Below are 17,615 nucleotides of genomic sequence, written 5' to 3' on the forward strand. Positions count from 1 at the left end.
TCCTAGTCTTGAAGCACTGAACTGCACTGCCATTACAACATAGATGCGATAACTTAGCACAGATAATTGAACCTTCTTGGAGAGAAGATTATCTGGCCCAACTGTCTAAGCTTTCCTTTGGTGCAATTTTAATAAATCTGAATTCTATTTTGTAGTTAAAAACCTAACTCCTTCTCAACATCAAATAAATTTCTTATCCCACCACTCATGCCACATACTTAACACACTTTAGTGAAATAAATCTTTCCTTGAAATGATCTTTTCAGTAAGTTATATGCTAACAGATGATTTGTTCTATTTTCACCACACATTTAGTGGATTGGTAACTGGTTCTAGTATGGGCTTGCAGTAAAAAAAACCCTGAAACTGACCTTCAGGTGGCATAACATACAAGCTCCATTGTTATGACCACTTTCCGTCTTTATGGTTTACTGCTGCTGGGTGTGAGAGACTTTTCCCACAATTGTCACTTATTCATACAATGCTGCCCCATTTAACATGAAAACTTGTTATGATTAATTTTCTCTCTTCATATATTAAAATACATGTTTTGCCTTTTCTTTGGGCTTTCTTTCCTGTGACAGAAACCAATTTGTGTCTAGAGGACGAATGATCAGTAGTCATACACTCCCAGCTCCTCTTTAACCTTGCTGGAGGCTAAGCCATTCATTGCTTTTCTTTCTTACCACGGCAAGCTTCTGCTTGCAGCTCCTTTAAAAAGCATGAATCAGATGGGGAATTCAATATATGGAGAAACTTCAAGTGAACAGATATTACTCCACTGCATAGAAAATCTAAGTGTGTTAGACTGTGCCAAACTACAAAAAGAAAGAATTAATCCCTACTAAGGTCACTTTTTCATTGTTTAAACTGCAGTTAAACTAAAAACACCCAAGCAAACAAAGCTACCAAAAACCACATGGATGTGAAATTGGCTGAGGGACAGTAAAGGGTACTGGTGAACAGTTGCTTTTTGGATGGGAGGAAGGTATACAGCATTGATTCCCAAGGGTCCAGGCTAGGACCACTGCTTTATTAATGACCGGAGCTTGCGTGCACAAGGCACAATTTCAAAATTTGCAGAAGACAAAAGCTAAAGTGTAGAGAACTTGGAGGAGGGTAATAAAGGACTTCAAGAGGACATAGGCAGGCTGGTGTAATGCTGGCAGATGAAATTTAACATAGATAAGTGTGAAGTGATTATTTTGGTGGGAAGTATGAGCAGAGGCAATATAAAATAAAGGGCACAATTCGAAAGTGGGTACAGGAACACAGAGTCCTGGAGATATGTGCACAAATCATTGAAGGTGGCAGGGCAGATTGAGAAAGTGGTTAAAAAAGCATATGGGATACTGGCTTTTACAAATAGAGGCACTTAGCGGCTCACTATCTCAAGGATAATTAGGGGTGGGCAACAAATGCTCGCCTTACCAGTGATGCCACATCCCAATAAAGAGTTTCAAAAATGGAGTACAAAAGCAAGGAACGAACAAATGCTGAACCTTTGTAAAACTCTGGTTTGGCCTCAACTGGAGCACCAATTCTGGGCACCATGCTTTAAGAAGGAAATGAAAGCTTTAGAAAGGGTGCAGGAAGAATTTCTGAGAATAACTCTAGGGATGTGGGGCTTGGGTTAGGTGTATAGGTTGGAGAAGCTGGTGATGTTCTCTTTAGAGGAGAAAAGCTTGAGAGGAGATTTGATGGAGGTGTTCAAAATGAGGGGTCTGGACAGAGTAGAAAGAGAGAAACTGGTCGCATTGGTGATAGGGTCAAGAACCAGAGGACACAGATTTAAAGTGGTTGCCAAAAGAATCAAAGGAGACATGAAAAAAACCATGCAGTGAGTAGTTGCAATCTGGAATGCCTTGCTTGAAAGGGTGGTGGGGGAAGAAGGGAAAGCATTTGCAGGCTGTGGGGAAAAGGTTGGGTAGCGGGATTAGCTAAACTGCTCTTTCAGAGAGCCAGCACAGACTTGACGGGCTGAATGGTTACAGCACAGAAGGAGGCCATTCTCTGAAATAATTTAAAATTCTATGTAAATTGTTTAATATATGCCATACAGAGTACGAATTCAATGTTGTATCAACACAAACAAAGGGAACATGGAGGGGTTTTAGTCATTCCATCCAATGCTACTCAACACAAAACCCCCTGAAATCTTCATTTCCAATATTTCAACAGTCCATTTCCAGCACTTTGTGAAACCTCTGTGGTACACAATCATGTTCTAAGCTACAGGAAGCACATTTACCCATTTAAAAAAAGTGACCAATTACAAATCTCAAATGAGGTTCAAATGCTGCATCTGGATAACTATGTTGCAATTGGAGGATGCCTTCAATCCAGCAGTCACACTTCGAGAAAAGGCAACATACTAGAATTTTAAAAATAAAAAACTGGTGTGGCTATATATTTTAAAAAAGTTGTGTCTATAAGACACTGTATGTGCAATGGTTTGTGGAGTGCCTCCATTGTTAACCGTCGACTCAAGCTTGGCATGTAGTATCAATCACATGGTCAGCATGGGCAGATTCCAAACCTTAAGCAGAAACCAGTCAGAACATCCCCCCTTTCAGTTAGTGCATTTCAGAAAAAGGCAAAGATTACACTATAAAATAGCTCATCAGTGTGTTCACCTCCCTACAATCCTACACATCTCCTGCCCTGCCTCCCATCCACTTATTTCTGGCTTGAAGCCTTGCCAGCTTCCGACCCATTCACCCCTGTGACTCAATCCAGGCTGTTAGCTCAAGGTCATCCATTCGTTTGGCATATTTTAGTCGTAGCACAGTGACCTGCAAGCTCCAGATAAGGAGACGATGACTTCAACACCAACACAATTTCAACTCAACATCAGAACCAGGAAGAACACAAAAGGGGCAAGAGCAGAATTGTGCGTGTCCCCACATTACACAAATCTGTGGATCAGCTTGAAACTTTGGTCCCCAGTACCCCGGCACACTAGCGCACTGGCGCCAAAAGCAACATCACACAGATGCTCCGGTACAAATGAATGCAGAAATCTCTCTCAGGCTCCAGTAGCATCCTCTTAATTCAAGTGTTATGCTGCAAATTGAATCATTCCATTTATGTTGCAGCATTAGTTAATGCATGAGCAAACATCCCATCAATCCGAATAAAGCCTCAGCATTTAGCTAATCTTATAATTGTGTCTTGTCTTGAAACTGGAAAACAGCTTCTCTATCTGACAGAAATTTGTCAAGAGTATTAAATCATGACAAAAATAGTTAAAGATGCTCAGACAGGAACGGATTAAGTGGAAGAAGCATATACGGTTATTCTGCTTAAGCCCCACCCATATCATAGAACACAGCATTGAGAATCATACATATACCATCGTAGTCTGTCTAGTACTAGGTCAAGTGGAAACCTAGAAATTTAAAAACAATTGCTGATAATAAATTTGGGAAGGCATGACAGAGATTGTGAAAACGCAGTCATATTCTTTAAACAGTTAAATTTATTACAAGCATGTTAGCATTACACACTGAAGTACATTGAATACAAATAAATAACATACCTGGGTGACCCATAGGGATTAGTGTTATGGCTGGACGTGACATGTAGGTTCTGCTCAATCCGCTGGTAGTTTCGAATCTGCGTAGGGACGGGAATCGGAGCCGACTCAGTACGAGGGGATACTGGAGGTGGACACTGCCTGAAGTCAAAGCACACAACAGCTGGCCATGAGGCAGGAGTTAAAGCTCCTCGATGTATCTGCACCATTATCTGGCTATTAAAATATGAAGTATTTAAAAATATCTTGAGCAGCTGTTATGCGACATCAACCTGGCTAGCAGGAATCAGCAACAGCTCTGATACTCTCTTGTAAACAATGCTCCACTTGAAATATAACTACTGATCGCACAAAACTCCCACAAACTTCCTTTCAACTTTGTCTGGGTGAACTAAGTAAGTAATGAAGTCCAACTTTAATGAAAGAGTGGGTGTTAACTAGATATGAAGCTCTGCTCTAAATTTGAAAAAAAACATTTACACAACCTTCCCTTTCTCTTCCCCCACCCAGCTGTATCAGATTACATAAACCCTAGAAGTTCCAAGAAAACAAATACAGGCAACGTCACTGGGAACGCTCTGTTCCAAGGCAGTACCAAATGGTATACCAGAATCAAAAGGTGGTGATCAACATCACAATGAAGTAAGACAAAAAAGTAAGACAGTAAAGATAAAAGAAAACTGAAGCCAGTAACACAGTTCAAGGCAAATATGGTTCGTCGCAGGGGTGTTTCTGAAAGGCAGCAGCTTATGTTGATAAACATGTCTGATTGACTGTTGACGTTCAGTTCCTCGTATTCAGTTTAACTTAATGACCCCTGTAAAAATACCCCTGCTACAAAGTCTTATTTGCCTTCAGCTTGGCACGGAGAGATCCTTCTCAATTGACTTTCTAAGGACTTAATGAAAACACTAGCTGCAGCCAAAAGAACAGTAAAAAAAAAGGTTGCTCAAGTTAACCCTTCTCTAGCCAAATAGAAAGGCTGGCTGAATTATTTGCATATCCAGAGTGCAAATGGTTAATGATTACTTCAGATCATCCTGAACCATGTGTACTCATGGGGAGTACTGTTGGTCATTGATCCCTCGCTCCACCATAAATTATGCAGACTTAAATTTCAGCATCGTTTGAGAAATCAAGTACTTTCTATTTCTCAAATTCTACTTATAACATTTGAAGTTTACAGAACATTGTAACCAGCCCTTACAGAACATCCTGCTTACTAAATAACATTTAGACTTTCAAGTGTAAAATCTAAAAGAAGACATTCTTTTTGTGAGGGAGGGGTGTGATCATAATTATTTCAATTCTTCTATATTTTTGACACCTGGATGAAGAAGAGCATCATAGCCATGCTGCACAATGCGGGCTGGGGAGAACAAAAAAATGAACTGACGGTTGACATCCATGTAGTATTTCACAGTTACCAAAATGAAGAACAAGTTAGTGTAAGAAATACACTTTAAATGACTCTTACTGAGAGATGTGCATGAATTGGTAATATAGTTCATGAGTAATTCCACCTAATAAAAGGCAAGAAAATAACTGGAACATCTTTCTGTATTATGTTAGAACGACAGTGGCAGGCAAAGTATATCCATGCAGTTAAAATGCTTTTCTCTATAAATCCACCGAGACCACTCCTTGGCTGAGAAGAGCGGTAATCTACCGAATATAAATCTCGGGAGAATATGGGAGTGGTGCGGAGTCACTATTACAGGCCACATGCCTCTGCAACATTCCACAAGAAATTAATTGCACAGGGCAAGAGCCATGTCCTATTAACTTATACATGCACCACCATGCCCGAGCTGTTTATGATAAAACAAGATGAGAAGCAGCATTTATGCTATGCTGAACAAATTGACAAGAGCAAGTCATTTACCAAAACATATGTACAGAATGGTTAAACAAGAAGCCTTTGAAAACAGGGATCCTCATGTGTTGTAACCAAGGGCAGTGAAAGCTCAGTCACTGAGCATGTTGAAGACAGAAATCGACAGATTTCTGGATACTAATCACATAAAGGGATAACGGGTTTGCGCGGGAAAATGGTGTTGAGGTAGATGATCAACCATGATCTAATCGAATGGTGAAGCAGGCTCGATGGGCCAAATGGCCTACTCCTTGCTCTTATGTTCCTATGTAGCGGTTAAATGCCAGATAAACAACAAATCTTCAGGTTCAATCTCTAATATTTCAAGTCTGCGCTCTTACTGTTAGAGGGTGGCAACAGTGGCGGAGGTAGAATTTGCCTCAGCATACCTGGGCATTTCTTGGGTGGAAGGACAAAACTCAGACTCAATTCCTGCCACTGACCCCTGCTGCAGAGTATGCATGTGAACCCTGGATGATAACAGACACCCTTCACACTCAACAATCACACATTGATAGAATGGTCATTTGGGTAGAGTACTTGGAGCTCAGCCAGTGTCCATGAAACCCTACCCAAGCAATATTCAGCACCTTTAGAAAAGGAGAATAGGAAAAGCAAAGTCTCGAAAAATATTAAAATCTAATTAGAGCCCCAAGTAAAACAGGATTCTACTCTTAGCAGAAAATGAAGTGCAATAAAGGAGATTGTTTCAATGAAATAGTTAATCTATTTAAATTATAGCCCTGGAAAACTGAATGCACAACTTCCTTTCCTGAGGCAGACCTTTATAAATGAAAGCTACAGCCTCCCCTTACAACAGTGACTGAGGCTGGGTTGATTCAAGAGAAGTCAGTACCTTGCTCGAGTGGCCATGCTTTATTTGTCACACCAAGTGGTAGCTGACTATTTGACCAAGATGGGCATAATTCTATCTTCAGCTTACATCCACATCAGAAGGTTGTCACATACAGATCTCCAGTAGGGACACTTGCTGTTTTTAAACTCCCAAAACTGGAAAAGCGTGAAGGGTTTTCTAAAAGGGAAATTTGTTGAGACTTGGGTTGATTCTTTTCCCCAAAAGGCTGTGGGTGTTGGGGCCAACTGAAATTTTCAAGACTGAGATCGACAGATTTTTGTTAGATTCAGGGTGTCAAGTGATATGGAGCAAAGGCAAGTAAAATGAAGTGGAGATACAGATCAGGTATAATTTGATTGAATCATAGAACAGGCTTGAGGGGCTGACCAGCTTACTCATGACCCTACTAATATTCCTATGCAAGAGAAATGGAGGTCAAATGTAGCACTTTCACTGCAAACCTAACTTTAATTCTTTTTATTTACAAACATATACCAATTAATTCCAATGCCATTTCCATAATTGTGGATTTTAAATGAAGCAATGGCATAAGAATGATTGTTATTGAAATGCAACTATGAAAATTCATCTGTGTTGCTCAGTCAGTCCGAAGGTCAAACAAAGAAGAAAACCTAAAACTCCTCTTTAGAAAAAACACACAGTATCAAAACAAACTACTCAGTCTGCCACTCATGCTTATGAGTTATAATGTCACCAAGTGCTTATTCTGCATAAACCACTGGCCACTCGCTAAGCAGACTAACAAAGTTGAATAAAATTTGGAACAGAACCACAGAATTGTTACAGTGCAGGGGAGGCCATTTGGCCCATCATGTCTGCACTGGCTCTCTGAATGAGCCTTTCAGCTACTGCCTTTCTCCTGCCTTCTCCCTGTAATCCTGCACATTGTTTATTTTCAAATAATCATCTAATTCCCTCTAGAATGCCTTGACTGAACCTCCACCACACTCACAGGCAGTGCATGCCAGTCCCTCAGCACTTGCTGCGTGCTTATGCTTCTTTTGCTAATTATTTTAAATCTGTCGCCTTCTCGTTCCCGATCCTTTCACGAGTGAACAGTTTCCTCCTATCTACACTGTCCAGGCCCCTCATGATTTTGAATACTTTTGTCAAATCTCGCCTCAGCCTTTTCTTCTCCAAGGCAAACAGTCCCAACTTCTTCAATCTACCTTAATAACTGATGTTTCTCATCCCCGGAACCATTTTCTTGTAAACCTCTTCTGCACTGTCCCAAATCCACAGCTGACTGGGGCGAACACATACACATTCCTTAATAATAGACTTGGGTGCAACTGTGCAATAAACAGGTGTCCAATGATCCAGTAAAAATCAAGTGCTCTGTTTGTAATCCACAGTGGTTAAAGCCGTTGGCAGAAGTCTGTGACAAAAGCTCAAAAAGTAAAACCCGAGTTTCTGGGCTAGGCAGCAATGTAAACAAACTTTTTTTTCGATTCCCCCCCCCATTTAAGTGTTCTTCCAAACATTTTATCATTCCCTGGCCAAAAAGGTGGGTAGGCATCATTCTTCCAGATCTCTCCACTGCTCTGTAATTAGCTGCTAGGAGAGGTGTAGGCGCAGTGCAGTCCACTCACTCACTAATTTTTTCCCTCCCTTATTGTAGGGAAGCTCCTTTGTTTGGCACCTTCCCAATAACTTGGCCATAAACTGGGAACTCACCGCCATGAACACGTATCCCATTACTCCGTGGCGTACTGCATTGATACACCAACCCATTGTGCCACAGGGATGTGGTTCCAGTGGATTCTTAAAGGAAGAAAAACTGCATTATCTTACATACACAAAAAAAACTAGAACAGTCAGCACCTTCTCAATCTTCAATTGCACTTTCTCATCAGCAATGTACATCATGTACATATTTATGAAAAATGTGACCTTATAGTTACCACTGAATAGAGCGCTGAAGCAGTTTTCCCCCTCAACTAAATTTAGATTTTTTTGTATTGCTAAATAAAGGTGTTGATGCAGGGAAATGGAGTAACTTGAAATTCTGTCTTTTGCAGCCTTCAAATTAATATTTCACTTACAAATGAATACTTATCAATATGCACGACATAAAATCACCTACAAGACAGCAACAACAATTTTTTTTTCGCCCGTCTACCCCAATCTCTACTGCAGTCAAGTTCCATGTGCACTGGTAGATCTTCATTATCTCTGTTAAATGGCTATTCAATTGGAGTACAGTTATCATACATAGGCAAGCGACTTACTGAGAGACACATAATAATTCACAACAACATCCACACACACATATACATTTTCCTTTGGAGAACAATGGTACTTTTTGACTGAATTTAGTGCTAAGTTGATGTCCTAGAAATCAGCGAAACACAGACCAAATATTAAAACTGGACCTTTCTGATCTGTACCACACCAGCTGGTGTATTTAACCATTGAGCCATCAAGGGAGTTAAAACATAACTCACTTGCATTAATTTAATAGAATTAAATGTTTATAAGTAGAAACTAAGCCCAGGCACATTTGTTGACCTCTCCAGGAAATTTTCTGCATTTCAGACACTTGCTGTAAAGTCAGTTACACTGCTAGGCTGAAATCAACATGTTTGACGCAGGCCAACAACAAGAACACAATGATCCACACAACTTCATGGGTGCAATTTAAACACCATTCTTAATATTTACACCAACTCCTCCAGAAAGCAAATTCCAAGTCTCATCTTGGTGCTCGATGAGCAAAGAAAAGCTAACTTTGTTTGAAGTGGACAACTTCCACACAACTCAAATGTAGCTCACGACAGGCCAAACAAAGAAGCAAGAGAAGAAATCAGTTAACGTTTCGAGCCTTCATGGCCCTTCGGCAGAACTGCAGCATAGTTTCAACAAGGGAGAAATATAAATTGGTTTAAGGTGGGTTGAGGGGGGGGAAGAGACACATTGAGGGTGTGGTGTGAGCAGATAATCAAAAGATGTCATAGACAAAAGGGTCAAAGAGGTGTTGAAGGTGGTGGTCTTTGTCTGAGAAAAGTGCTAATTAAGAATGGAAAACAGGATATTCAAAGTACAGCTCTAGTGGGGGTGGGGTGGAAAGACTAAAGGTTTTAGTTTTAGATTTAAAAATAATGGAAATAGGTGGGGAACAATCCGCCGATGCTGCCAGACTTGCTGAGTTTTTCCAGGTAATTCTGTTTTTGTTTTGGATTTCCAGCATCCGCAGTAGCTTTTAGCTTTTTGTTTTTAAAGAAGCAAGATACTTTCGCCAGAGAACTGTCAATGTCTCACTAATTTTTAAAAATGTTTTGTTCTAAGTATGGTGGAAGTTGAAGGGTTAAATAGAATATTAAATATTGGCGCACTCAGTTGGTGGCTCCCCTGCCTGCAATCAACTTCAGTGCAGCACAGAGGAAGTGTTGCATGTTAGAAGTGTCATTCTTTAGGTGATACATTAGCCCAAAAGCCCTGTGTTTCTACCTAGATAAAGTTGAAAGATTCTATCGCACTATTTGAACAGCAGAAAGTACGCCTGATGTCCTGGTCAACATTTCCAACTGCAACCAACATCATAAACAGACTAACTGTTTTTTCACCTCACTTGCCATTTGTGACAACTCACTGCTGAGGAAGCAGAAGCTGCATTTATTCGCACGACAGTGACTTCACTTCAAAATAAATTAACTGGCTGTGAGGATTTGCGACATCCTGAATATGTGATCAAACACGATATAGATTCGTTCTTGTGAAACAACAGGTGCTTATTTTGGTGCATATCTGACACAAATTACTCAAGCTACAAAACCCTTTAAGAACAACTGTCGTGGAAAAAGTGATATCAATGCTAGCAGTCACTGTATGACGACGCTGAGATAATGCCAAAATGAGTGCAAAGATTTCTGAAGCACTAAAGATGGTACCAAAGTCAGTATAAGCAAACACATCTTGCTTTACAGATAGGTGCATCAATTTTTGCAACAGTAACTTATACTTAACAATCTAACGTAATAAAGTATCCTGAGGAGTTTCACAGAGCATTCTAAAACAAAATATGACACTGAACTACATAAGGAGGTATGAGGTCAATGACCAAAAGTTTGCCCAAGGAAGTAGGTTTAAAGGAGCGTCTCAAAGCAGGAAAGTGAGGTAAAGAGGCGGAGAGGTGCTGGGAGGGAATTCCAAAGCTTAGGGCTTAGGTTAAGTGAAGGCATGGCCACCAATGGTGGAGTGATTAAATTCAGCATGCTTGTTTTTAAATGAACAGATTGATAGGATTTTGGATTATTCTGCACTTGGTGCAAATCCACCAAAGGTTTTGGATTATTGTAGGCAGAAGCTATCCACAGGTGGATGCAACATAACATAAATATGAGGCTTTGAAGAATTTCTCTTGGAATTCCTAATGCTAAAAGTACAAAGAGTTTAAGAAATGTACAAAGGCCAAGAACATGGAGCTCAGTAGAAATGTCTTCCCCCTCAAAACTCCCTACAATTATATAGAGGACACAATACGAAGGCCCAAGTAGTATTATTTCCATCCCACAAGCCAGCTAACTAGAGAACCCACAAATTAAATCAGTAGCAGGCTCTGATCAGCATCATAAAATGAATAAATATACGCCACTTGTCTTTGTAAAATGCTCTGCTTTTACCATATGTTAGATTGACAATAAATTAGGCAAACTGGACAAAAAGAAAACAATAGGTTTTCCTGGTGCAACAGATTTCTCTATGGTTTGGATCCACCGCAGGAGGGAACAGCAAATGACCTTTAGGTATGTGGTGTGAATTTTGGATGCTTATACAAAAAGATTCAAATAACGTTTAGAACGATAGTGCCCGTCTGTAGAATCTGATAACTTCCATGACATGAAAATGATTTGTAGAATGACTCACATATGGTACAAAATACTGCACTTAAAGGAATAATATTGGATGCTGATCATTGCATTACATTGCACTAACCCATCTTTGGCTTGTTAATACTTATGTACTACATGGCAGTTAGTAAATATGATAAGAGGTAATTTTCAACAACAGGAGCTTTGATTTAGTGATGCCACATGACTAGGACTATTTTTTCAAAAATTCTTTCATAGGACGTGGGCATCACTGGCAAGGCCAGCATTTATTGGCCATTCCTAGTTGCCCTTGAGAAGGTGGTGGTGCGCTGTTTTCTTGAACCGCTGCGGCCCATGTGCTGTAGGTACACCCACAGTGCTATTACGAAGGGAGTTCCGGGATTTTGACCCAGCGACAATGAAGGAACGGCAATATATTTCCAAGCCAGGATGGTGAGTGACTTGGAGGGGAACTTCCAGGTGGTGGTGTTCCCATCTATCTGCTGCCCTTGTCCTTCTAGGTGGTAGTGGTCATGGGTTTGGAAGGTGCTGTCGAAGGAGCCTTGGTGAATTCCTGCAGTGCATCTTATAGATGGTACACACTGCAGCTACTGTGCTTTGGTGATGGAGAAAGTGAATGTTTGTGGATGGGGTGCCAATCAAGCAGGCTCCTTTGTCCTGGACAGTGTCAAGCTTCTTGAGTGTTAAGAGAGCTGCACTCATCTAGGCAAGTAGGGAGTATTCCATCACACTCCTGACTTGTGCCTTCTAGATGGTGGATTGGGGAGTCAGGTGGTGAGTTACTCGTCGCAGGGTTCCCAACCTCTGACCTGCTCTTGTAGCCACTGTATTTATATAGCGAGTCCAGTTCAGTTTCTGGTCAATGGTAACCCCCAGGATGTTGATAGTGGGGGATTCAGCAATGGTAATGCCATTGAATGTCAAGGGATGATGGTTAGGTTCTCTCTTGTTGGAGATGGTCATTGCCTGACACTTGTGTGGCACGAATGTTACTTGTCACTTGGCAGCCCAAGCCTGGATATTGTCCAGGTCTTGCTGCATTTGGACATGGGCATGCTTCAGTATCTGAGGAGTCGCAAATGGTGCTGAGCATTTTGCAATCATCAGCGAACATCCCCACTTCTGACCTTATGGTGGAAGGAAGGTCAATGATGAAGCAGCTGAAGATGGTTAGGCCGAGGATGCTACCCTGAGGAACACCTGCAGCAATGTCCTGAAGCTAAGATGACTGACCTCCAACAACCACAATCATCTTCTTGTGCTCGCTATGACTCTAACCAGTGGAGAGGTTTCCCCCTGATTCCCATCGACTCCAGTTTTTAACAGAAACAGTATTGTGGCTTTCCATAGGATGTTGTAAATATTGATTCCCTTTCTTTTCTCAAAAATATGTCAATTTCGCCCACAAAAAAGTGTGTTCTCACCTGAAAAACTAACACAGATTATATATATTTTTAAACTATAATCTATCAACTCTTTCAGGTATTACTACCTGGGCACAAATGTCAAAAAATTGCAAATTCACTTTGGTTTCTTCCAAGTCTAGTCTCAGATGACTTCAAGGTGGCCCTCTAACAGATAATTAAATACTTGGGGGGTGCAGGGGGTGGTTTTACGCTTGTTTTGTGCCCAGATTTGAGTGGAAACGGGCTGAACCAGTACCAAAAATTGTTGAATTTAAAACGTAGGTGCGTTATGCCCAAAGACACTTAAACTCATGTTTTCCAGGATCTTTCATACTGGTTCAAGATTCAATTTGCTCCGATCATGCCCCAGTTACATAAATTGGCCACACTCCCAAAGTCAAAATTGATTCACCAGTTGCATTAGTTTGGGAAGGCCCTTCAAATTGTACACATTTTCTTGGGCACTTGTTTTACATTAAACATCTGTGATATGGAAAACCTTTATGAAGAAACTTACTAGTGTACACCAATGAACCTATGAAATATATTTTTAAAAACATTTTCAATCAGGTTACCCACAGACAAAAGACTGGACACCTTTACTTGAAATGATTCCTTCTGGTGACAAACACACTGTCAACTATATTAATAAAGTTTCCCCAGTTTACCACTCTTAAGTACAAAGAATTTTTTTTTATAGAAACAACTGTGTTCAATTACACTGCCTGATTGCATTAGTTCATGGAAGATTTTACATTTGTAATTATGCAAATTAATTTTAGTGGGAACTTAAAAGTATAACTTAAATAGCAAAATTTCAAGTGTATTTTGTGAGTAATTTCGCGATTGTGTTCAAAGCGGAAACTCTATCCCCGGATGCTTATTCCTTTATAGACTCTACATCATGGTCCTACCTGTTGGCCGAGCTAGAAGAGCTTGACCTGGATGAGGCTGAGGAAGGTCTCTGCAGAGCTGCTGAGCCCCCAGAAGAGGTTAAAGGTGACTGCCTGATAAGTAGGTAGAGACAGAAAAATCGAAGATGCTGATTTAATTTTCTACTTTGCATCTAAAATTTGTCTTGTGAACTTGAGTATTTCAGCCTCAAGGCTCATACCTCAACACACCCTCCTTCTGGATGGTTAAGATTAAACATCTGCCATGAACTTTTTCTCAGGACTTTGAGAAAATACGGCTCGAAGTAATATCAATTTTTATTTTGCCACTGAGTTACACATCTTTCACCGGAGTAAAGTTCATAGTCAATGAAAACTTGAATTTTTGATACAGCTAACGTGCCTCTACTTTTTGTAATCTTCATCGCTTGGATTGCTATTTGCATCTCAGCATTTAAAAACTAATAAATATATTTACTAAAACAAAAGTATAATTTATTATTCAGTCATTGATACCTAAATTATTAAAAAACTAGAAAGAACTTGGGAACTGATGCAAATCGAAAATGTAACTGAATATTTATTGTACTGAGATGCAATGCTTCATTTTAAAATTTGCAAGAATTCAGCATACGTTTTTGTATTTTAACAATATTGCTTTACTCAAGTGAAGAATATGTTTAGACATCTACACAGTTTAAACATGCAAACACAACAGTGTGCCATGTAAAGCAACATGGAGCTATGTTTGTTACAGAGTAAGATGCACTGTTTTTCTTCTAAGGTTGCAAATACTGGTAAAGAAGTGCATTCCACAAATGAGGCTAAATTAACAAGTTGTGTGCGTGTCTGACAATTCCAAACATCACGTTTTATCAAGTGAATAATTGTTGAATTAATGAAACCGTTTCTCAAGAATCTCAATAATAGTGAAATATTTTAATTGCTTGAACTCCATCGAGTGCTTTCGGTCTTACACAAAGATTAATACAGATAGTTATATGTTGAGATTAGGCATTAGATAAGAACACAATACACAGTCCAAAGTGAAGAAAGCCTTTAGCTCAACCCACCCATACATCGTTTTATAAACTCCAATTCTCACCACACCACCCAATCACACAGTTGATCCTCCAAAAGAAACACACAAGCCTCAAAATCACTGTTGCAAATATTAATAGATAAAGTATTTTTACTGCACCCCTTTGTATGGTTTTTATTGAAAAGATTAAATCATGTTTTCTAAATGGACTATCCCCTTTGTTTAAACAGTAAAGAGAAAGGTCCCACTAGATTACTAATGATTCATTTGGCATTACTGTTATTTCTACACCCAAGTTCCGCGTCCTATCTCCTCTGGTAAAAAAGAATCAAACATGCTATTAATCCCCAAGCGATGTTGATTCAACTCCTTTTAAAGGCAATTCCAAATCAGCAATCTTCTTTGTGAGTTCACATTTCTACTATCCTGGAAGTTGGGGAAGGGGACAAATTCTAGTTCAGAGCTTTTCTTCAACATAGTGAAATTTCGAACTTGTGTCTCCTCTAATCCTCAGCAATCGCTGCCTAAGTAACAAACTTAATCACAGCAACTACGCTTTACCTGCAGTTTAAAAAAAAGCATCCTGTTCACATCATGATCTCCAATGACTAACACTATTCCAAGTCATTCCTCCATCACTACTAAACAATCACAAAGTACAGAATTTTAGTTGACTGGTACGTACCCTCCACACATCAAAAATTCACTGGAAGCTCGTCTGCCAACCGTCCCCAATGGCATGTCATCTACATAAAATTTCAGAACAGACTTATGAGCATAAACTATCAGAAACACCAAAACCTTTCCAAGGTGAATACAATGGTTAAAGATAGCTAAGTATTTACATGTATTGGTTAATACGAGTGTGATAACTTTGAAAGAAAGAGTTGGATCTTTAAAAAAAACAATGCAATTACGTAAACAATACATCTGATAGATACTTTCTGGTCCTCTATTTATTTTACAAGATCAGGGTTACAACACAGTAAACGTTTGTGACAGATTATGTGAGTATAATTAATTAGGAATAAGTAGCAAATCCAGTTTCAAACCCAAAACAGCTGTTCGAAAAGACCTAATTTGAACCCATTCAGCATCATCTGCCCATTTAATTGTCAACCTTGGGTCAACTGGAACATTCTTGCCTCTTTTGAGATTTAAAGGCCAAATTCAGAGACTTAATCTAGGCTGACTCCAGTGCAGTATTGGGGAGTGCTACATTGCTGGAGGTGCCATCTTTTGAATAAGTCTTGAATATAATATTTGGTAAATTTGGAAAATAGAGAGAAGAATATTTACAAGAAACTAAATACAAGTATAATTTCACGTGATTTTCAGGGTATTCATATTTTTGCCAAACTTTTTCTGTGGTTACTGAGTGTAATTTTATTGCTGGGGTTGAAACGCTTCTCTGTTTTGGGTACCCCCAATCAGACAGAATAAAACACATTTACTCTATGTAGCAATGTACTTCAATCCCAAATCTGGAAGAAAGGCAAGGCATAAAAAGAGCTGGGGGGGATAACTGACAGCAGCCAACTTATACCAATACATTTTCAGGCCTTAATATCCTACGTTGCAACAGTGCAGTCAAGCTGCTTCTAGAATCCCCAGTCTTTTTTTTCCTGTTTAGATAGGCACAATGGCAAACGTGAATCCTTGAGCTGAGTGAAATAAAACCTTCAGAAGCAAAGAGCAGTTGCTTACATGACTGATCTGAAGAGATGCTATGTGGAACTAGAACAAAGTCATCTGTGTCACATGAAGAGTTCTTACTGCCACTGCTGGCAGAGTCTTTGGAAACCTGCAGATAGTTAGGTGGACCCAAAGGCGGGGAAGACAGAGTGTCCTCCTGTATGCGTTGCATATCTGGTAATGACTGAAAAAAAAACCAGATAAGTTATATTATAGTGACTATATCAGAAGGTAGTGTTACATTTTGCCTTTATAATCTTGGAGCTGCATTAATAAAATTATAAATTACAGCTTATTCTGTTATTCTGCAAGGTTTCTTCTTGACAGAAAACAGTTTTAGATTTATGTTTGCTTAAAATATTACCCTTTAGAGGATTGTGATTGTATATCTATTTCAACACATAAAATACAAGACAAGATTAGGCTGGTCTATTTTCTCTATTTTTAATTTCTCCATTCACCACGTCACAACCAAAATTTAGGATAGTCTCTGATGGTAATGGTACCAAAAATATATCAAAACACATAACCACTAAAAGTCTGTCTGCTAAGGTGAATGTAAAAGATCCTAGGACACTATTTCGAAGAAGAACAGCGGAGTTATCCCTGGTGTCCTGGCCAATATTTATCCCTCAATCAACATCACAAAAAAAAAGTTATCTGGTCATTATCACATTGCTGTTTGTGGGAGATTGCTGTGCGCAAATTAGCTGCCTTGTTGCCCACATTACAACAGTGACTACACTTCAAAAAATACTTCTTTGGCCGTAAAGCACTTTGAGGCGCCCAGTGGTCATGCAAAATGCTTTATAAATCCAAGTCATTTTTTTTGGATTCTTGAGTCTGTCACTGCCTTATCTGAAGAGTTGGGCACCATGTCACACAAAACTCAAGACTGCACAGCACACCAACTTTACAGGGGAGAATTGACTTTGCCACTAAGCCAAAACATCCCATGACAAAAGATGGTGTCCCATTATCATTCACTGAATACCCGACAAGTCACTGATATAGGGTTGATACAGCAACTGTGTTATTGATCACCTACCATTTTCAAGTTATTGGGCCATGCTCAGTAGCTACAGCGAAACACTAAAGAGGATCCAAGGGCTTGGGCAGCATTGAACCAGAAGTCTCAAATTAGAGTTTGAGGATTGCTGCTATCAAACCAAGTCTCACTTCTGTAAAGTTTATTTTTCTACAAAGTTGTTCCATGGGAAAAAATACACAGAACCAAAAAATTCAATTTCAAAGTTTAAATATATTTGTCACAAATCACCAGGAAATCCCAGTATGGACAAATCCAGACCTTGTATCTTCTAAGCTTGGGGGATTGTCAAAAAAATGAAGGCAGATGGTAATGAAAGATATATATTCAGGACAAGCTAAAGATGACATAATTGGAGTCTAATTTAAATTGACAAGGTTGGCATACAAGAGAGAATGTCATCGTTCC

At 39.5% G+C, this 17,615-nt stretch overlaps 1 protein-coding gene across 5 annotated transcripts in view; it reads right to left on the reverse strand.

The window, feature by feature from the left end:
* ulk2 (unc-51 like autophagy activating kinase 2) overlaps positions 1-17,615 on the reverse strand; it is a 115,509-nt gene that overhangs the window by 21,205 nt on the left and 76,689 nt on the right. For 4 of the 5 annotated variants that reach the window (XM_078548189.1, XM_078548187.1, XM_078548184.1 and 1 more), the window contains 4 exons: positions 16,172-16,343; positions 15,150-15,210; positions 13,444-13,536; positions 3,542-3,679 (listed from right to left, as the gene is read on the reverse strand). In XM_078548189.1, the coding sequence (XP_078404315.1) occupies positions 3,542-3,679; positions 13,444-13,536; positions 15,150-15,210; positions 16,172-16,343 (464 nt within the window). The remainder of the gene's footprint in view (positions 1-3,541; positions 3,680-13,443; positions 13,537-15,149; positions 15,211-16,171; positions 16,344-17,615) is intronic. The other variant, XM_078548185.1, reaches the window with a different exon arrangement.

This window comes from Cetorhinus maximus, chromosome 9 (genome assembly GCF_964194155.1).
Source record: "Cetorhinus maximus chromosome 9, sCetMax3.hap1.1, whole genome shotgun sequence".
In the NCBI taxonomy this organism is placed as follows: Eukaryota; Metazoa; Chordata; class Chondrichthyes; order Lamniformes; family Cetorhinidae; genus Cetorhinus; species Cetorhinus maximus.